This window comes from Engystomops pustulosus, chromosome 9 (assembly GCF_040894005.1).
Source record: "Engystomops pustulosus chromosome 9, aEngPut4.maternal, whole genome shotgun sequence".
NCBI classification, from domain to species: Eukaryota; Metazoa; Chordata; class Amphibia; order Anura; family Leptodactylidae; genus Engystomops; species Engystomops pustulosus.
The window spans coordinates 108,000,611-108,023,575 of record NC_092419.1 but is presented as its reverse complement, the minus strand read 5'-3'; the positions used below and the strand labels follow the sequence as shown (position 1 = coordinate 108,023,575).

Here is a 22,965-nt window from a genome sequence, read left to right as displayed (position 1 = left end):
GTCCCAGTTTGTACCGGGGCACCGGGATGTTAGACCTCTCTCTCCGATCCTGTGTGTCCCAGTTTGTACCGGGGCACCGGGATGTTAGACCTCTCTCTCCGATCCTGTGTGTCCCAGTTTGTACCGGGGCACCGGGATGTTAGACCTCTCTCTCCGATCCTGTGTGTCCCAGTTTGTACCGGGGCACCGGGATGTTACACCTCTCTCTCCGATCCTGTGTGTCCCAGTTTGTACCGGGGCACCGGGATGTTAGACCTCTCTCTCCGATCCTGTGTGTCCCAGTTTGTACCGGGGCACCGGGATGTTAGACCTCTCTCTCCGATCCTGTGTGTCCCAGTTTGTACCGGGGCACCGGGATGTTAGACCTCTCTCTCCGATCCTGTGTGTCCCAGTTTGTACCGGGGCACCGGGATGTTAGACCTCTCTCTCCGATCCTGTGTGTCCCAGTTTGTACCGGGGCACCGGGATGTTAGACCTCTCTCTCCGATCCTGTGTGTCCCAGTTTGTACCGGGGCACCGGGATGTTAGACCTCTCTCTCCGATCCTGTGTGTCCCAGTTTGTACCGGGGCACCGGGATGTTAGACCTCTCTCTCCGATCCTGTGTGTCCCAGTTTGTACCGGGGCACCGGGATGTTAGACCTCTCTCTCCGATCCTGTGTGTCCCAGTTTGTACCGGGGCACCGGGATGTTAGACCTCTCTCTCCGATCCTGTGTGTCCCAGTTTGTACCGGGGCACCGGGATGTTAGACCTCTCTCTCCGATCCTGTGTGTCCCAGTTTGTACCGGGGCACCGGGATGTTAGACCTCTCTCTCCGATCCTGTGTGTCCCAGTTTGTACCGGGGCACCGGGATGTTAGACCTCTCTCTCCGATCCTGTGTGTCCCAGTTTGTACCGGGGCACCGGGATGTTAGACCTCTCTCTCCGATCCTGTGTGTCCCAGTTTGTACCGGGGCACCGGGATGTTAGACCTCTCTCTCCGATCCTGTGTGTGGGGGATAAAGCCCCTTTAATGTCTCTCTATAGGGGGTGCATTATGGTTTTATGTATTGTACATGCCCCGTAGTGACACACACTATTAGGGCTCTTATGTCTGCCCATTGTGAGGTCACAAGATGACGGATTGTGTGATCCATATCCAGATCCTCTGTAGTCTGATGTCCAACATAACATTCATGTTTATATCTTAGAAAGAGGTCGTGCACCTTCACATGCCTGCACCCTATACGCTAGCTCCGCCTCCTCCTGGTCCACGTCCTGTATACACATCTACATATCATACAGTCAGGTCAGAGCACTGACATGTTCTGACATAACTGCACTGGATGGACCTGGGGGAGAGCAGACAATTACCATTAGGGGAGTCTCTACAGGAGCTATGCAAGATGGGGGCCCCACCTCTGACGCAATGTTTATGGAACCCCTCAATGATTACATACGAGTCCACCCCTTCATTCAGAGCAGCCACGTCACGTGGGACCCCTGTGACCAGGAGGTGCAAATATCTAACATAGGAAAACCTCCTTAAGGAGTAGCAATAAATAATCTTATCTCCCTGCAACCAAATAAAGTATAACATTTTTATGGCCGTTCTGTGATTTATCCGGTTATACAGTCAGGGACATTACCATGGAGGGAGGAGTATGGCTTTCACTGCCAGGTGAGTAACGGACACAGTATATATATATATATCTCTATAGGGTTACATAACAATAGTATGTATATAAAAGTGCAAATCTAATTCAGGAAGTAACAATCATCTTCTTTAGCTCCGGAGACATGAGCCAATGTGAAAGACGGGGCTCTGTGCACTCATAGAGGAGACCCGATATGAAGGAGAAGCTGTCACGCTCCAGACTGGCTCTGTGCACTCATAGAGGAGACCCGATATGAAGGAGAAGCTGTCACACTCCAGACTGGCTCTGTGCACTCATAGAGGAGACCCGATATGAAGGAGAAGCTGTCACGCTCCAGACTGGCTCTGTGCACTCATAGAGGAGTCCCGATATGAAGGAGAAGCTGTCACGCTCCAGACTGGCTCTGTGCACTCATAGAGGAGACCCGATATGAAGGAGAAGCTGTCACGCTCCAGACTGGCTCTGTGCACTCATAGAGGAGACCCGATATGAAGGAGAAGCTGTCACGCTCCAGACTGGCTCTGTGCACTCATAGAGGAGTCCCGATATGAAGGAGAAGCTGTCACGCTCCAGACTGGCTCTGTGCACTCATAGAGGAGACCCGGTATGAAGGAGAAGCTGTCACGCTCCAGACTGGCTCTGTGCACTCATAGAGGAGTCCCGATATGAAGGAGAAGCTGTCACGCTCCAGACTGGCTCTGTGCACTCATAGAGGAGACCCGATATGAAGGAGAAGCTGTCACGCTCCAGACTGGCTCTGTGCACTCATAGAGGAGACCCGATATGAAGGAGAAGCTGTCACGCTCCAGACTGGCTCTGTGCACTCATAGAGGAGTCCCGATATGAAGGAGAAGCTGTCACGCTCCAGACTGGCTCTGTGCACTCATAGAGGAGACCCGATATGAAGGAGAAGCTGTCACGCTCCAGACTGGCTCTGTGCACTCATAGAGGAGTCCCGATATGAAGGAGAAGCTGTCACGCTCCAGACTGGCTCTGTGCACTCATAGAGGAGACCCGATATGAAGGAGAAGCTGTCACGCTCCAGACTGGCTCTGTGCACTCATAGAGGAGTCCCGATATGAAGGAGAAGCTGTCACGCTCCAGACTGGCTCTGTGCACTTGCTGGAATCCAGATTTGTCTGACGTGATATTCTCTCCTCATAGAAGACTGAAATGAAGTGAATAAAGCAGAGGTCGTAGCATCCTCCGTGCCATCATCTCGCATAATTAACAGTCTTGCTATCGTCACCGTGAGCGGAGCAGGATGGCTGCATACAGTCTTTTTTGCAAAATTAAAACAAAAAAAAAATTGATCATACTTTTTCCGGTTTTATTCCGATCTTGAGCGGTTTATTATTTTTTTTATATGTTTTCAGTAGTGGATTTTGGTTTGGATACAAGTCTGCGGGGGGAGGTTACTGATGCGGGCCGTGGGTCGGGTGGTGGAGGGACGAGTCATCAAAGAGTGGATTCTTCACCTCCATTTCTCCAGTCTGAAAATGAGAGTAACGTGTAAGTGAGAGGGAGTCATACAAAATATGGACATTATAGTTAAAGGCTCCAACCAGAAACATTTTTGTCCTGCTGTTTTGGCTTATGTACATTATCATGTACTCTACTGCAGCCTCTGCACCAAGCCTCCAGCATAGCCCTGATGTACTGAGCTTCTGTACACTTACTACTATGGTACTGGCCCTGCATGTACTCTATTGCAGCCTCTGCACCAATCCCCCAGCATAGCCCTGATGTACTGAGCTTCTGTACACCTACTACTATGGTACTGACTCTGCATGTACTCTACTGCAGCCTCTGCACCAAGCCCAAGCATAGCCCTGATGTACTGAGCTTCTGTACACCTACTACTATGGTACTGGTCCTGCATGTACTCTACTGCAGCCTCTGCACCAAGCCCCAGCATAGCCCTGATGTACTGAGCTTCTGTACACCTACCACTATGGTACTGGCCCTGCATGTACTCTACTGCAGCCTCTGCACCAAGCCTCCAGCATAGCCCTGATGTACTGAGCTTCTGTACACCTACTACTATGGTACTGGTCCTGCATGTACTCTACTGCAGCCTCTGCACCAAGCCCCAGCATAGCCCTGATGTACTGAGCTTCTGTACACCTACTACTATGGTACTGACCCAGCATGTACTCTACTGCAGCCTCTGCACCAAGCCCCAGCATAGCCCTGATGTACTGAGCTTCTGTACACCTACTACTATGGTACTGACCCAGCATGTACTCTACTGCAGCCTCTGCACCAAGCCTCCAGCATAGCCCTGATGTACTGAGCTTCTGCACACCTACTACTATGGTACTGACTCAGCATGTACTCTACTGCAGCCTCTGCACCAAGCCCCCAGCATAGCCCTGATGTACTGAGCTTCTGTACACCTACTACTATGGTACTGACCCAGCATGTACTCTACTGCAGCCTCTGCACCAAGCCTCCAGCATAGCCCTGATGTACTGAGCTTATGTACACCTACTACTATGGTACTGACCCTGCATGTACTCTACTGCAGCCTCTGCACCAAGCCTCCAGCATAGCCCTGATGTACTGAGCTTCTGTACACCTACCACTATGGTACTGGCCCTGCATGTACTCTACTGCAGCCTCTGCACCAAGCCCTAGCATAGCCCTGATGTACTGAGCTTCTGCACACCTACTACTATGGTACTGGTCCTGCATGTACTCTATTGCAGCCTCTGCACCAAGCCCCAGCATAGCCCTGATGTACTGAGCTTCTGTACACCTACTACTATGGTACTGACCCTGCATGTACTCTACTGCAGCCTCTGCACCAAGCCTCCAGCATAGCCCTGATGTACTGAGCTTCTGTACACTTACTACTATGGTACTGACCCTGCATGTACTCTACTGCAGCCTCTGCACCAATCCCCCAGCATAGCCCTGATGTACTGAGCTTCTGTACACCTACTACTATGGTACTGACCCTGCATGTACTCTACTGCAGCCTCTGCACCAAGCCTCCAGCATAGCCCTGATGTACTGAGCTTCTGTACACCTACTACTATGGTACTGGCCCTGCATGTACTCTACTGCAGCCTCTGCACCAAGCCCCAGCATAGCCCTGATGTACTGAGCTTCTGTACACCTACCACTATGGTACTGGCCCTGCATGTACTCTACTGCAGCCTCTGCACCAAGCCCTAGCATAGCCCTGATGTACTGAGCTTCTGCACACCTACTACTATGGTACTGGTCCTGCATGTACTCTATTGCAGCCTCTGCACCAAGCCCCAGCATAGCCCTGATGTACTGAGCTTCTGTACACCTACTACTATGGTACTGACCCTGCATGTACTCTACTGCAGCCTCTGCACCAAGCCTCCAGCATAGCCCTGATGTACTGAGCTTCTGTACACTTACTACTATGGTACTGACCCTGCATGTACTCTACTGCAGCCTCTGCACCAATCCCCCAGCATAGCCCTGATGTACTGAGCTTCTGTACACCTACTACTATGGTACTGACCCTGCATGTACTCTACTGCAGCCTCTGCACCAAGCCTCCAGCATAGCCCTGATGTACTGAGCTTCTGTACACCTACTACTATGGTACTGGCCCTGCATGTACTCTACTGCAGCCTCTGCACCAAGCCCCAGCATAGCCCTGATGTACTGAGCTTCTGTACACCTACCACTATGGTACTGGCCCTGCATGTACTCTACTGCAGCCTCTGCACCAAGCCCTAGCATAGCCCTGATGTACTGAGCTTCTGCACACCTACTACTATGGTACTGGTCCTGCATGTACTCTATTGCAGCCTCTGCACCAAGCCCCAGCATAGCCCTGATGTACTGAGCTTCTGTACACCTACTACTATGGTACTGACTCTGCATGTACTCTACTGCAGCCTCTGCACCAAGCCCAAGCATAGCCCTGATGTACTGAGCTTCTGTACACCTACTACTATGGTACTGGTCCTGCATGTACTCTACTGCAGCCTCTGCACCAAGCCCCAGCATAGCCCTGATGTACTGAGCTTCTGTACACCTACTACTATGGTACTGACCCAGCATGTACTCTACTGCAGCCTCTGCACCAAGCCCCAGCATAGCCCTGATGTACTGAGCTTCTGTACACCTACTACTATGGTACTGACCCAGCATGTACTGTACTGCAGCCTCTGCACCAAGCCTCCAGCATAGCCCTGATGTACTGAGCTTCTGCACACCTACTACTATGGTACTGACTCAGCATGTACTCTACTGCAGCCTCTGCACCAAGCCCCCAGCATAGCCCTGATGTACTGAGCTTCTGTACACCTACTACTATGGTACTGACCCAGCATGTACTCTACTGCAGCCTCTGCACCAAGCCTCCAGCATAGCCCTGATGTACTGAGCTTATGTACACCTACTACTATGGTACTGACCCTGCATGTACTCTACTGCAGCCTCTGCACCAAGCCCCAGCATAGCCCTGATGTACTGAGCTTCTGTACACCTACCACTATGGTACTGGCCCTGCATGTACTCTACTGCAGCCTCTGCACCAAGCCCTAGCATAGCCCTGATGTACTGAGCTTCTGCACACCTACTACTATGGTACTGGTCCTGCATGTACTCTATTGCAGCCTCTGCACCAAGCCCCAGCATAGCCCTGATGTACTGAGCTTCTGTACACCTACTACTATGGTACTGACCCTGCATGTACTCTACTGCAGCCTCTGCACCAAGCCTCCAGCATAGCCCTGATGTACTGAGCTTCTGTACACTTACTACTATGGTACTGACCCTGCATGTACTCTACTGCAGCCTCTGCACCAATCCCCCAGCATAGCCCTGATGTACTGAGCTTCTGTACACCTACTACTATGGTACTGACCCTGCATGTACTCTACTGCAGCCTCTGCACCAAGCCTCCAGCATAGCCCTGATGTACTGAGCTTCTGTACACCTACTACTATGGTACTGGCCCTGCATGTACTCTACTGCAGCCTCTGCACCAAGCCCCAGCATAGCCCTGATGTACTGAGCTTCTGTACACCTACCACTATGGTACTGGCCCTGCATGTACTCTACTGCAGCCTCTGCACCAAGCCCTAGCATAGCCCTGATGTACTGAGCTTCTGCACACCTACTACTATGGTACTGGTCCTGCATGTACTCTATTGCAGCCTCTGCACCAAGCCCCAGCATAGCCCTGATGTACTGAGCTTCTGTACACCTACTACTATGGTACTGACTCTGCATGTACTCTACTGCAGCCTCTGCACCAAGCCCAAGCATAGCCCTGATGTACTGAGCTTCTGTACACCTACTACTATGGTACTGGTCCTGCATGTACTCTACTGCAGCCTCTGCACCAAGCCCCAGCATAGCCCTGATGTACTGAGCTTCTGTACACCTACTACTATGGTACTGACCCAGCATGTACTCTACTGCAGCCTCTGCACCAAGCCCCAGCATAGCCCTGATGTACTGAGCTTCTGTACACCTACTACTATGGTACTGACCCAGCATGTACTCTACTGCAGCCTCTGCACCAAGCCTCCAGCATAGCCCTGATGTACTGAGCTTCTGCACACCTACTACTATGGTACTGACTCAGCATGTACTCTACTGCAGCCTCTGCACCAAGCCCCCAGCATAGCCCTGATGTACTGAGCTTCTGTACACCTACTACTATGGTACTGACCCAGCATGTACTCTACTGCAGCCTCTGCACCAAGCCTCCAGCATAGCCCTGATGTACTGAGCTTATGTACACCTACTACTATGGTACTGACCCTGCATGTACTCTACTGCAGCCTCTGCACCAAGCCCCAGCATAGCCCTGATGTACTGAGCTTCTGTACACCTACCACTATGGTACTGGCCCTGCATGTACTCTACTGCAGCCTCTGCACCAAGCCCTAGCATAGCCCTGATGTACTGAGCTTCTGCACACCTACTACTATGGTACTGGTCCTGCATGTACTCTATTGCAGCCTCTGCACCAAGCCCCAGCATAGCCCTGATGTACTGAGCTTCTGTACACCTACTACTATGGTACTGACCCTGCATGTACTCTACTGCAGCCTCTGCACCAAGCCTCCAGCATAGCCCTGATGTACTGAGCTTCTGTACACCTACTACTATGGTACTGGCCCTGCATGTACTGCACTGCAGCCTCTGCACCAAGCCCCAGCATAGCCCTGATGTACTGAGCTTCTGTACACCTACTACTATGGTACTGGCCCTGCATGTACTCTACTGCAGCCTCTGCACCAAGCCTCCAGCATAGCCCTGATGTACTGAGCTTCTGTACACCTACTACTATGGTACTGGCCCTGCATGTACTCTACTGCAGCCTCTGCACCAAGCCCCAGCATAGCCCTGATGTACTGAGCTTCTGTACACCTACCACTATGGTACTGGCCCTGCATGTACTCTACTGCAGCCTCTGCACCAAGCCCTAGCATAGCCCTGATGTACTGAGCTTCTGCACACCTACTACTATGGTACTGGTCCTGCATGTACTCTATTGCAGCCTCTGCACCAAGCCCCAGCATAGCCCTGATGTACTGAGCTTCTGTACACCTACTACTATGGTACTGACTCTGCATGTACTCTACTGCAGCCTCTGCACCAAGCCCAAGCATAGCCCTGATGTACTGAGCTTCTGTACACCTACTACTATGGTACTGACTCAGCATGTACTCTACTGCAGCCTCTGCACCAAGCCCCCAGCATAGCCCTGATGTACTGAGCTTCTGTACACCTACTACTATGGTACTGACCCAGCATGTACTCTACTGCAGCCTCTGCACCAAGCCTCCAGCATAGCCCTGATGTACTGAGCTTATGTACACCTACTACTATGGTACTGACCCTGCATGTACTCTACTGCAGCCTCTGCACCAAGCCCCAGCATAGCCCTGATGTACTGAGCTTCTGTACACCTACCACTATGGTACTGGCCCTGCATGTACTCTACTGCAGCCTCTGCACCAAGCCCTAGCATAGCCCTGATGTACTGAGCTTCTGCACACCTACTACTATGGTACTGGTCCTGCATGTACTCTATTGCAGCCTCTGCACCAAGCCCCAGCATAGCCCTGATGTACTGAGCTTCTGTACACCTACTACTATGGTACTGACTCTGCATGTACTCTACTGCAGCCTCTGCACCAAGCCCAAGCATAGCCCTGATGTACTGAGCTTCTGTACACCTACTACTATGGTACTGACTCAGCATGTACTCTACTGCAGCCTCTGCACCAAGCCCCCAGCATAGCCCTGATGTACTGAGCTTCTGTACACCTACTACTATGGTACTGACCCAGCATGTACTGCACTGCAGCCTCTGCACCAAGCCTCCAGCATAGCCCTGATGTACTGAGCTTCTGTACACCTACTACTATGGTACTGACCCAGCATGTACTCTACTGCAGCCTCTGCACCAAGCCCCCAGCATAGCCCTGATGTACTGAGCTTCTGTACACCTACTACTATGGTACTGGCCCTGCATGTACTGCACTACAGCCTCTGCACCAAGCCCCCAGCATAGCCCTGATGTACTGAGCTTCTGTACACTTACTACTATGGTACTGGCCCTGCATGTACTCTACTGCAGCCTCTGCACCAAGCCTCCAGCATAGCCCTGATGTACTGAGCTTCTGTACACCTACTACTATGGTACTGACCCCGCATGTAATGCACTGCAGTCTCTGCACCAAGCCTCCAGCATAGCCATGATGTACTGAGCTTCTGTACACCTACTACTATGGTACTGACCCAGCATGTACTCTACTGCAGCCTCTGCACCAAGCCTCCAGCATAGCCCTGATGTACTGAGCTTATGTACACCTACCACTATGGTACTGACCCAGCATGTACTCTACTGCAGCCTCTGCACCAAGCCCCCAGCATAGCCCTGATGTACTGAGCTTCTGTACACCTACCACTATGGTACTGGCCCTGCATGTACTCTACTGCAGCCTCTGCACCAAGCCCCAGCATAGCCCTGATGTACTGAGCTTCTGTACACCTACTACTATGGTAGTGACCCTGCATGTACTGTACTGCAGCCTCTGCGCCAAGACTCCAGCATAGCCCTGATTTACTGAGCTTCTGTACACCTACCACTATGGTACTGACCCTGCATGTACTCTACTGCAGCCTCTGCACCAAGCCCCAGCATAGCCCTGATGTACTGAGCTTCTGTACACCTACCACTATGGTATTGACTCTGCATGTACTGCACTGCAGCCTCTGCACCAAGCCCCAGCATAGCCCTGATGTACTGAGCTTCTGTACACCTACTACTAGGGTACTGGTCCTGCATGTACTCTATTGCAGCCTCTGCACCAAGCCCCAGCATAGCCTTGATGTAATGAGCTTCTGTACACCTACTACTATGGTACTGGTCCTGCATGTACTCTACTGCAGCCTCTGCACCAAGCACCAGCATAGCCATGATGTAATGAGCTTCTGTACACCTACTACTATGGTACTGGTCCTGCATGTACTCTATTGCAGCCTCTGCACCAAGCCCCAGCATAGCCTTGATGTACTGAGCTTCTGTACACCTACTACTATGGTACTGACTCTGCATGTACTCTACTGCAGCCTCTGCACCAAGCCTCCAGCATAGCCCTGATGTACTGAGCTTCTGTACACCTACTACTATGGTACTGACCCTGCATGTACTGCACTACAGCCTCTGCACCAAGCCTCCAGCATAGCCCTGACGTACTGAGCTTCTGTACACCTACTACTATGGTACTGGCCCTGCATGTACTCTACTGCAGCCTCTGCACCAAGCCCCCAGCATAGCCCTGATGCACTGAGCTTCTGTACACCTACTACTATGGTACTGACCCAGCATGTACTCTACTGCAGCCTCTGCACCAAGCCCCAGCATAGCAATGATGTACTGAGCTTCTGTACACCTACTACTATGGTACTGACCCTGCATGTACTGCACTACAGCCTCTGCACCAAGCCTCCAGCATAGCCCTGACGTACTGAGCTTCTGTACACCTACTACTATGGTACTGACCCTGCATGTACTCTACTGCAGCCTCTGCACCAAGACTCCAGCATAGCCCTGATGCACTGAGCTTCTGTACACCTACTACTATGGTACTGACCCTGCATGTACTCTACTGCAGCCTCTGCACCAAGCCCCCAGCATAGCCCTGATGTACTGAGCTTCTGTACACCTACTACTATGGTACTGGCCCTGCATGTACTGCACTACAGCCTCTGCACCAAGCCCCAGCATAGCCCTGATGTACTGAGCTTCTGTACACCTACTACTATGGTACTGACTCTGCATGTACTCTACTGCAGCCTCTGCACCAAGCCCCCAGCATAGCCCTGATGTACTGAGCTTCTGTACACCTACTACTATGGTACTGGCCCTGCATGTACTGCACTACAGCCTCTGCACCAAGCCTCCAGCATAGCCCTGACGTACTGAGCTTCTGTACACCTACTACTATGGTACTGACCCTGCATGTACTCTACTGCAGCCTCTGCACCAAGCCCCAGCATAGCCATGATGTACTGAGCTTCTGGACACCTACTACTAGGGTACTGGTCCTGCATGTACACTACTATAGCCTCTGCACCAAGCCCCCAGCATAGCCCTAATGTACTGAGCTTCTGTACACCTACTACTATGGTACTGACCCTGCATGTACTCTACTGCAGCCTCTGCACCAAGCCTCCAGCATAGCCCTGATGTACTGAGCTTCTGTACACCTACTACTATGGTACTGGCCCTGCATGTACTCTACTGCAGCCTCTGCACCAAGCCCCCAGCATAGCCCTGATGTACTGAGCTTCTGTACACCTACTACTATGGTAGTGACCCTGCATGTACTGCACTGCAGTCTCTGCACCAAGCCCCCAGCATAGCCCTGATGTACTGAGCTTCTGTACACCTACTACTATGGTACTGACCCAGCATGTACTCTACTGCAGCCTCTGCACCAAGCCTCCAGCATAGCCCTGATGTACTGAGCTTATGTACACCTACTACTATGGTACTGACCCTGCATGTACTCTACTGCAGCCTCTGCACCAAGACTCCAGCATAGCCCTGATGCACTGAGCTTCTGTACACCTACTACTATGGTACTGACCCTGCATGTACTCTACTGCAGCCTCTGCACCAAGCCCCAGCATAGCAATGATGTACTGAGCTTTTGTACACCTACTACTATGGTACTGACCCTGCATGTACTGCACTACAGCCTCTGCACCAAGCCTCCAGCATAGCCCTGACGTACTGAGCTTCTGTACACCTACTACTATGGTACTGACCCTGCATGTACTCTACTGCAGCCTCTGCACCAAGACTCCAGCATAGCCCTGATGCACTGAGCTTCTGTACACCTACTACTATGGTACTGACCCTGCATGTACTCTACTGCAGCCTCTGCACCAAGCCCCCAGCATAGCCCTGATGTACTGAGCTTCTGTACACCTACTACTATGGTACTGGCCCTGCATGTACTGCACTACAGCCTCTGCACCAAGCCCCAGCATAGCCCTGATGTACTGAGCTTCTGTACACCTACTACTATGGTACTGACTCTGCATGTACTCTACTGCAGCCTCTGCACCAAGCCCCCAGCATAGCCCTGATGTACTGAGCTTCTGTACACCTACTACTATGGTACTGGCCCTGCATGTACTGCACTACAGCCTCTGCACCAAGCCTCCAGCATAGCCCTGACGTACTGAGCTTCTGTACACCTACTACTATGGTACTGGCCCTGCATGTACTCTACTGCAGCCTCTGCACCAAGCCCCCAGCATAGCCCTGATGCACTGAGCTTCTGTACACCTACTACTATGGTACTGACCCTGCATGTACTCTACTGCAGCCTCTGCACCAAGCCCCAGCATAGCCATGATGTACTGAGCTTCTGGACACCTACTACTAGGGTACTGGTCCTGCATGTACACTACTATAGCCTCTGCACCAAGCCCCCAGCATAGCCCTAATGTACTGAGCTTCTGTACACCTACTACTATGGTACTGACCCTGCATGTACTCTACTGCAGCCTCTGCACCAAGCCTCCAGCATAGCCCTGATGTACTGAGCTTCTGTACACCTACTACTATGGTACTGGCCCTGCATGTACTCTACTGCAGCCTCTGCACCAAGCCCCCAGCATAGCCCTGATGTACTGAGCTTCTGTACACCTACTACTATGGTAGTGACCCTGCATGTACTGCACTGCAGTCTCTGCACCAAGCCTCCAGCATAGCCCTGATGTACTGAGCTTCTGTACACCTACTACTATGGTACTGACCCAGCATGTACTCTACTGCAGCCTCTGCACCAAGCCTCCAGCATAGCCCTGATGTACTGAGCTTATGTACACCTACTACTATGGTACTGACCCTGCATGTACTCTACTGCAGCCTCTGCACCAAGCCCCAGCATAGCCCTGATGTACTGAGCTTCTGTACACCTACCACTATGGTACTGGCCCTGCATGTACTCTACTGCAGCCTCTGCACCAAGCCCTAGCATAGCCCTGATGTACTGAGCTTCTGCACACCTACTACTATGGTACTGGTCCTGCATGTACTCTATTGCAGCCTCTGCACCAAGCCCCAGCATAGCCCTGATGTACTGAGCTTCTGTACACCTACTACTATGGTACTGACTCTGCATGTACTCTACTGCAGCCTCTGCACCAAGCCCAAGCATAGCCCTGATGTACTGAGCTTCTGTACACCTACTACTATGGTACTGACTCAGCATGTACTCTACTGCAGCCTCTGCACCAAGCCCCCAGCATAGCCCTGATGTACTGAGCTTCTGTACACCTACTACTATGGTACTGGCCCTGCATGTACTGCACTGCAGCCTCTGCACCAAGCCTCCAGCATAGCCCTGATGTACTGAGCTTCTGTACACTTACTACTATGGTACTGGCCCTGCATGTACTCTACTGCAGCCTCTGCACCAAGCCTCCAGCATAGCCCTGATGTACTGAGCTTCTGTACACCTACTACTATGGTACTGACCCTGCATGTACTGCACTGCAGTCTCTGCACCAAGCCTCCAGCATAGCCATGATGTACTGAGCTTCTGTACACCTACTACTATGGTACTGACCCAGCATGTACTCTACTGCAGCCTCTGCACCAAGCCTCCAGCATAGCCCTGATGTACTGAGCTTCTGTACACCTACCACTATGGTATTGACTCTGCATGTACTGCACTGCAGCCTCTGCACCAAGCCCCAGCATAGCCCTGATGTACTGAGCTTCTGTACACCTACTACTATGGTACTGACCCTGCATGTACTGCACTACAGCCTCTGCACCAAGCACCAGCATAGCCCTGATGTACTGAGCTTCTGTACACCTACTACTATGGTACTGACCCTGCATGTACTGCACTGCAGCCTCTGCACCAAGCCCCAGCATAGCCCTGATGTACTGAGCTTCTGTACACCTACTACTATGGTACTGACCCTGCATGTACTCTACTGCAGCCTCTGCACCAAGCCCCCAGCATAGCCCTGATGTACTGAGCTTCTGTACACCTACTACTATGGTACTGACCCTGCATGTACTGTACTGCAGCCTCCAGCATAGCCCTGATGTACTGAGCTTCTGTACACCTACCACTATGGTACTGGCCCTGCATGTACTCTACTGCAGCCTCTGCACCAAGCACCAGCATAGCCATGATGTACTGAGCTTCTGTACACCTACTACTATGGTACTGGTCCTGCATGTACTCTATTGCAGCCTCTGCACCAAGCCCCAGCATAGCCTTGATGTACTGAGCTTCTGTACACCTACTACTATGGTACTGACTCTGCATGTACTCTACTGCAGCCTCTGCACCAAGCCTCCAGCATAGCCCTGATGTACTGAGCTTCTGTACACCTACTACTATGGTACTGACCCTGCATGTACTGCACTACAGCCTCTGCACCAAGCCTCCAGCATAGCCCTGACGTACTGAGCTTCTGTACACCTACTACTATGGTACTGGCCCTGCATGTACTATACTGCAGCCTCTGCACCAAGCCCCCAGCATAGCCCTGATGCACTGAGCTTCTGTACACCTACTACTATGGTACTGACCCAGCATGTACTCTACTGCAGCCTCTGCACCAAGCCCCAGCATAGCAATGATGTACTGAGCTTCTGTACACCTACTACTATGGTACTGACCCTGCATGTACTGCACTACAGCCTCTGCACCAAGCCTCCAGCATAGCCCTGACGTACTGAGCTTCTGTACACCTACTACTATGGTACTGACCCTGCAAGTACTCTACTGCAGCCTCTGCACCAAGACTCCAGCATAGCCCTGATGCACTGAGCTTCTGTACACCTACTACTATGGTACTGACCCTGCATGTACTCTACTGCAGCCTCTGCACCAAGCCCCCAGCATAGCCCTGATGTACTGAGCTTCTGTACACCTACTACTATGGTACTGGCCCTGCATGTACTGCACTACAGCCTCTGCACCAAGCCTCCAGCATAGCCCTGACGTACTGAGCTTCTGTACACCTACTACTATGGTACTGACCCAGCATGTACTCTACTGCAGCCTCTGCACCAAGCCCCCAGCATAGCCCTGATGTACTGAGCTTATGTACACCTACTACTATGGTACTGACCCTGCATGTACTCTACTGCAGCCTCTGCACCAAGCCCCAGCATAGCCCTGATGTACTGAGCTTCTGCACACCTACTACTATGGTACTGACCCTGCATGTACTCTACTGCAGCCTCTGCACCAAGCCCCCAGCATAGCCCTGATGTACTGAGCTTCTGTACACCTACTACTATGGTACTGGCCCTGCATGTACTCTACTGCAGCCTCTGCACCAAGCCCCCAGCATAGCCCTGATGCACTGAGCTTCTGTACACCTACTACTATGGTACTGACCCTGCATGTACTCTACTGCAGCCTCTGCACCAAGCCCCAGCATAGCCCTGATGTACTGAGCTTCTGTACACCTACTACTATGGTAGTGACCCTGCATGTACTCTACTGCAGCCTCTGCACCAAGCCCCAGCATAGCCCTGATGTACTGAGCTTCTGTACACCTACTACTATGGTACTGGTCCTGCATGTACTCTACTACAGCCTCTGCACCAAGCCCCCAGCATAGCCCTGATGTACTGAGCTTCTGTACACCTACTACTATGGTACTGGCCCTGCATGTACTCTACTGCAGCATCTGCACCAAGCCTCCAGCATAGCCCTGATGTACTGAGCTTCTGTACACCTACTACTATGGTACTGGTCCTGCATGTACTCTACTACAGCCTCTGCACCAAGCCCCAGCATAGCCCTGATGTACTGAGCTTCTGTACACCTACTACTATGGTACTGACCCTGCATGTACTGCACTGCAGCCTCTGCACCAAGCCCCAGCATAGCCCTGATGTACTGAGCTTCTGTACACCTACCACTACGGTATTGACTCTGCATGTACTCTACTACAGCCTCTGCACCAAGCCCCCAGCATAGCCCTGATGTACTGAGCTTCTGTACACCTACTACTATGGTACTGACCCAGCATGTACTCTACTGCAGCCTCTGCACCAAGCCCCAGCATAGCCCTGATGTACTGAGCTTCTGTACACCTACTACTATGGTACTGACCCTGCATGTACTCTACTGCAGCCTCTGCACCAAGCCTCCAGCATAGCCCTGATGTACTGAGCTTCTGTACACCTACTACTATGGTACTGGCCCTGCATGTACTCTACTGCAGCCTCTGCACCAAGCCCCCATCATAGCCCTGATGTACTGAGCTTCTGTACACCTACTACTATGGTACTGACCCTGCATGTACTCTACTGCAGCCTCTGCACCAAGACTCCAGCATAGCCCTGATGCACTGAGCTTCTGTACACCTACTACTATGGTACTGACCCTGCATGTACTCTACTGCAGCCTCTGCACCAAGCCCCCAGCATAGCCCTGATGTACTGAGCTTCTGTACACCTACTACTATGGTACTGGCCCTGCATGTACTGCACTACAGCCTCTGCACCAAGCCCCAGCATAGCCCTGATGTACTGAGCTTCTGTACACCTACTACTATGGTACTGACTCTGCATGTACTCTACTGCAGCCTCTGCACCAAGCCCCCAGCATAGCCCTGATGTACTGAGCTTCTGTACACCTACTACTATGGTACTGGCCCTGCATGTACTGCACTACAGCCTCTGCACCAAGCCTCCAGCATAGCCCTGACGTACTGAGCTTCTGTACACCTACTACTATGGTACTGGCCCTGCATGTACTCTACTGCAGCCTCTGCACCAAGCCCCCAGCATAGCCCTGATGCACTGAGCTTCTGTACACCTACTACTATGGTACTGGTCCTGCATGTACTCTACTACAGCCTCTGCACCAAGCCCCAGCATAGCCCTGATGTACTGAGCTTCTGTACACCTACAACTATGGTACTGACCCTGCATGTACTGCACTGCAGCCTCTGCACCAAGCCCCAGCATAGCCCTGATGTACTGAGCTTCTGTACACCTACCACTATGGTATTGACTCTGCATGTACTCTACTACAGCCTCTGCACCAAGCCCCCAGCATAGCCCTGATGTACTGAGCTTCTGTACACCTACCACTATGGTATTGACCCAGCATGTACTCTACTACAGCCTCTGCACCAAGCCCCAGCATAGCCATGATGTACTGAGCTTCTGCACACCTACCGCCAGCTTCATTGTTTGCTTATGGCCTGGATCCTACTGGAGTATTTCCACTACCTATAGTTACCATTAATATGTCTCTGCCGTCAAGCCCCATGTTGTATCTACATTGGGTAATGCAGTAGTAAGTCTATAGGTAGTTCATGTGAAAATTTGGCAAAGAACTCAATCCCTCGTGACGTATGGGTAGGGGGTCCATGTCCCTTTTGCAACCTCTATATCCCCTGAACTGAAAACACTAACAGCTTGATTCTGCAAGTATATGTTAAGCAGGAGAGTAAGAACAGGAACTGGCAGCTAATCCCCTTGATAGAACAGCAGAGAGCCCTTAGACAGGCTTGATCTGAGCTGTGGCCATGGTGGAGCAGAGTGAAAGCTTTCCCTGGCAGCCCCCCATGGAGTCTTTGTGTCTCTAACACTTTATATTGTAACAAGGCTAATCAATGGCAGCATTGTTCTCTGAATGCTTCTATCATACTGTGGCGGCTTGCAAACAAGCAGCGGGGACAGAGGATAATGTTGTGTGATGAAGGTCGGCTAATAGTGCAAATCGTATAATTATATTGTGACTGTACTGCCAATACCATACAATCTGTTGGCGGGTGGGAGCAGAATAATGCAGGGCCATCCGTTCACTGCACTGGTGTAACGGGACAGGTTTTTCTGTATAATGAATATATATGACGGACCCTGCACTTTTTATATATTTACTTTGTCCCCCATTAATAAAATACACTATAGAATGAAAACCAGGGATACCCCCTGATACCCTGGAGAAGAGATTACCTATATCCCGGCAGAGGATGACCCCATATGTGAAGTAAGATGTTTCCCCTACAACATCGAAGACTGATCTGACACCAGTGCCAGAACGTCCTGCCAAATAGGATTACAAACACTTATAAAAAACCTCCCCTGCTGGGATCCTTGTCCGGCACACAAGAATCCTAGACATAGCCGGCATCTCACTGGATGCTTTAAGGGGTTGCATTACTTTTTCAGAGCCTGGATTATTACCCGATAATCAATATTATTGGTTCTGTTCAGCTGATTGACATGTTCAGTGGATGCACATTACAAGTTTTACATGTGTCCCTATAACGGGTCATCAATCATACGTACTGGGGCTAAACCCGGACACTCGTATACAGTGAAGTCTCCATCTTCGTTCTCCTCGTCTGACGTGACGGCAGAATCCGGGTGTTTCAGCTCATCTTTATTTCTTATTAGAAAAAAAAAAAAGAAACACAAATCTAAGTATCACTGAGCACAGGCCGGGCCCGCGGTGTTCACACTATTACAGGAGCACTCACTTCTCCATGGAGATCATCTGCTGCTTCTGGTGCTGGTAGTGATACATTTGGGCATTTTGGGCCAATTTCTTATCACCGGGCTGAAAGCAGAAACGGTAAAGAATTAGGGAAATAAAACAGGTCATTCTCTTCGGTCACATAATAGTCCTGTATCTAGTTCTCTGAATGGCACATCTGTCTAAGTAAATGGTGACATAATCAATGTATCACGGAGTAAGCGGACAGAAGAACCATACAGGAGTCTAAGCGACAACCCACATGGAAGCTGCAATGTCTGGCAGCTAGAAACATTTTTAAGTACACCTATGATGGAAGGCTGCAATATATCCCACTTTATAGGCAAGGGATATGTTTCTTGTAGACCGCCCCCCCCATGCTGAAAAAAGTATACAGAGGGGGCTGCGCTGTATGAACGGGCCCCTATGCATATGCCAGGAGCCTAAGTAAGAAGCCCTTATATGTAAATGTCACAGCATCATAGCATCATCTGCATGGCAGATCTGATCCTTCCAGTCTTATAAGGGACAACATACCGAGGTCTTCTCATATGGCGGTGGCGGAGACTGCTTGTATGCTGCGTAATCCGTCCGTTCTGCCTTTTTCATCTCCTTTCGCATCCTATGAAGGAAGAAGACCAATACATTTTAATCAAAACTGGGGATGTCCATTAGTCATAGGCAGGGATTACACAGCGTAGATCAGATTGGAGCTTATCAGGGAAATGCAAAGATAGCGATTCCCTAATGTAAGTGAATTAGTAGTAAGATCGGGATCTTGCAGCAGGAGATACACTGGAGAAGTGCTGAATATACAATTGCATAGTCTGGAAGGATTGGCTTATACTTATTGCAGTAGATCTGTATATAGATATATTTTTACCTGCACCAGCAAGCGCCAGCGACAATCAAAGCCAGGAGACCGGCGACTGCACAGGCCACCACCACACCTGCGGGGACACAGAGAGGATTGGGTTAATGGAAAGCCCATTTTATCTTATGTGTAATAACCTGCGCACACTCCGTGACCTGGATATAGCAGCAGCCATATTAGATACTGAAATGTTCATTAGTTTTCTCCCATTAGTAGATGACATTTTGAGAGTCTTCCATTGTAACGTTAAAGGTGAAGACAAGGGGAGAGGCGGTGAGGCCCTGCAGTGACCAGGCAATGGGCTCTCCGCTGGGGCTATTGTATAGGGCTACGGCGGCCATCCTGACTCTTCCCAGACTTAATTGCTCTATTGTGTCGCTCAGCACCCTCTCATCCTTTCCTGGGGGTCTGTGCCTTTGACTGGAAACTTGAACAAAACAGGCAAGGTTATGCGGAGGGGGCACAATGGCTGTTTGAAGATGGATTAACAAGTCCTTTATAATGACCCATGAATAGCGGTGGAAAGATCACTTTACACTAAACACTTCCCGGGTCCTTCATCCAACAAGTTCAACACGTGTTGGGAGCAAGGAGGGGGGCACTCGGAAAATACACCCAGAGTCACCGAGTGGAGATAACTATTTATATATGAAATATCTACCTTGTTTTTTTTAGGTCTATCAGAATCTAGAAAATTAATAAATTATAATTTATTTATAATAATTATAAATTATTTTGCCATTCAAGATTCTGGGAAAGCAGGGTTCGCAACCTAGTTATGCAGTGATATATCAAGGTATGGGGCATAGAAGGGCATAGAGGCCACTCAGGAGTTGGGGAAAGCTGGGTGACAACGGTAATATCAGCCATTTTGAATGCCGAACAGCTTTCCTGGAAATTCAGCATCCTCATATATCGTACCTAGGAGCACAGCATCATTGGGTCGTCTTGGTGATCTTGGAGCACCCGGTAGATCGCCTCGCCCTGAGGGTCCTTCTCCTGCGGGTGGATTGGTGGCTGGAGGAGGAGGAGGTGATTGGGAAGGTGTGGAGTTTACTGAAGGAAGGGAAAAAGAATTGATTAGGATCTGTTCACATTCTATGTTGTCAGATGATGGTAGAGGCCCTAAGTATGTCATTAGGAAGCTGCTCTGTCCACACTGGGCGCATGAGTTCTCAGCAAATCATATATATGATGCAACTTCATCTATCGCCTGCGCCATCTCTCTATATAGGTGATTGGGACACCGGCTATAGGGGATTACCGCCCCCTTCTCTCTGCCCCCGCAGAGCCTTCCCTTCATGCTCCATTAAACCAGAGTAGCTGGACACAGCCGATAATTAAAGGCGCAATAATAAGGAGTAATCTGCATATTAGATTTACAGCACTGCCCCAAGTCACTAACCTAAGAAGGGAGTCTCCTAAAGACCATTCTACACGGGCCGATTATCAGGCTAATTATTGGAAACAGTCATTACTAGGAACTGCCAATTCCCGATGGATGAGGACACACTTGGCACACATGATGTGGTACCTGCTGTGTGGGCCCAGTGTCTTCTATTAAAGGGGCTAAGCAGTGAATATGCTGATTAGTGGGGCTCATTAAATAAGTGAATCCGCTGATGACACATGCACACTGCTACTTCACTCAGGGAATGGTCGCAATCATTGGCGTAATCAATAATGTGCTCAAACTACTCCATCCCTGTGGATAGGGGATAACAATGAGGGTGCCATCACACTGTACGTTTTTTAAACGCATTGCAAAACACATGCATTTTAAAATGTACGCATTTGTGCAGGTTACCATGTGTTTGGCTGGTCCGAATCAGTTTTTCTTCATTTCTGGAAGTGTAAGCAGCTGAGAAAATGTTTACAAAGCTGCTTACACATACAGAAATCATTCAAACCAGCTAAAAGCAGGGTAATGTGCATGAATGCATATGTTTTGATAGCGTGCGTTTTGCAATGCATTTAAAAGTGCACCAAAAATGCACTGTGGCAAATATAGATTGCAAGTGGCAAATGTGCATCTATATCCGTAAGCTGCTCCCAGTATTGTTTGGTTACCAGCTGCACAGCACTCCATGTAAACAGAGCAATGTGCTGCCAGCAAATGCAAACGGTGGGGATAGAAGATAGTTAATGCCCATATAATATAAACTTTCTGTGGTGCCGTCACATTTTTCCTTTGTTTCTAACCTTGTGCAAATTCTGCATGAGGCAGGTTCTGCTTGTCCAGCATGGACGCTAGGAAGTCGATGACGGCATCTGGGCTGCTCTCCTTCACTGAAAGACAAAAAGAGAAAAAAAAAATCTAAATGTAAATATGTAACCTAACATACATCGATATATGAAGGGGTTAGAGGTCATGGTACCAGGGTCACCGACATGTCTATGGTCATGGGCGTAACTACAGTGGTAGAAACCACAATGTCAGGGGGCCCCGTCATTCAACCTGACATATTATGCTACACATTGTACATCATGATATATGTATATAACATATGTAATGTATACATGCTGTATATGTGTGAGTATCCATGGAACTGTATGTGTGTGTGTATATGTGATGTGCATATGTATAAGTGCAATTAATGTAATATGTAATATTCATATTTTGAAGTGGGAATGGGGGCCCCAGTCAGAATTCTGCTATGGGGCCTTGTCTCTCCTAGTTACGCCCCTGTCTATGGTAGAAGACCTCATGTCTCCATAGTGAACAGAATAAAAACTTTCCCAAAAATTTAAGCAAAAATGGAAAAAAAAGGCAATTGGAATAATGCATTTAGAATTCATTGAGGCGTGGGACACGCAGATGACACTTTTGTATTCAGTGTTGCAATCCACTAGTGACATCACTGAGGCGCGAGGTATAATTAGTGGTAATGACCTGGGATTTGTCAGGGTAGAGGAGTCTTGGGCAGTAGTGAAGCCCATGAATAGCGTATAATGTCCGTCATGCATCGTTAGGCGCACACTTGACCTGCGGGGGCGCTGCCTCCTCTCTAGAGGCAATTATTATGGATTAGGTGTCCGGCAGCATCAAGAGACACTGGAAAGGGTTAAAAGTCCCCGCTAGTCTCTGTTAAAAGGAGAATGGTCTGATTGAAGTTGTAAACGAAGGGACCACCTCCAGCAGAGACCACCACAAACCTGCCATTACTCATCAAAAGCCTCAGCAGGGTGGTAAGAGGGGCTACCTGCTCGTCAGGATGTACTCATCCACATCACATAAGGCATGTGGAGGAGGAGGGTCTGAACCCTATATACCCTGGGGAATAAAGGAGATGGGGGAAGGGGGGTGACTCCAAATGCTGCCAAACTACAACTCCCATCAGACCCCGACAGCTGCAAAAATGGGAAGCGGCAGAAAACTTGCCCTCTACTGTAGATGTCCTGACTCCTATCGTAGATATCTTCCACCAGTCCATAAGCAGTGGAGT

General features: G+C 50.1%; 1 protein-coding gene across 3 annotated transcripts in view; it reads right to left on the bottom strand.

The window, feature by feature from the left end:
* Window positions 1–1,565: 1,565 nt before the first annotated feature.
* The window catches only part of NPDC1 (neural proliferation, differentiation and control 1), a 94,350-nt gene continuing 72,950 nt past the window's right edge, over window positions 1,566–22,965 (bottom strand). For all 3 annotated transcript variants that reach the window (XM_072125472.1, XM_072125470.1, XM_072125471.1), the window contains 7 exons: window positions 21,722–21,808; window positions 20,441–20,575; window positions 19,529–19,595; window positions 19,183–19,267; window positions 18,650–18,729; window positions 18,459–18,558; window positions 1,566–3,129 (listed from right to left, as the gene is read on the bottom strand). In XM_072125472.1, the coding sequence (XP_071981573.1) occupies window positions 3,052–3,129; window positions 18,459–18,558; window positions 18,650–18,729; window positions 19,183–19,267; window positions 19,529–19,595; window positions 20,441–20,575; window positions 21,722–21,808 (632 nt within the window). In that variant the 3' untranslated portion in view covers window positions 1,566–3,051. The remainder of the gene's footprint in view (window positions 3,130–18,458; window positions 18,559–18,649; window positions 18,730–19,182; window positions 19,268–19,528; window positions 19,596–20,440; window positions 20,576–21,721; window positions 21,809–22,965) is intronic.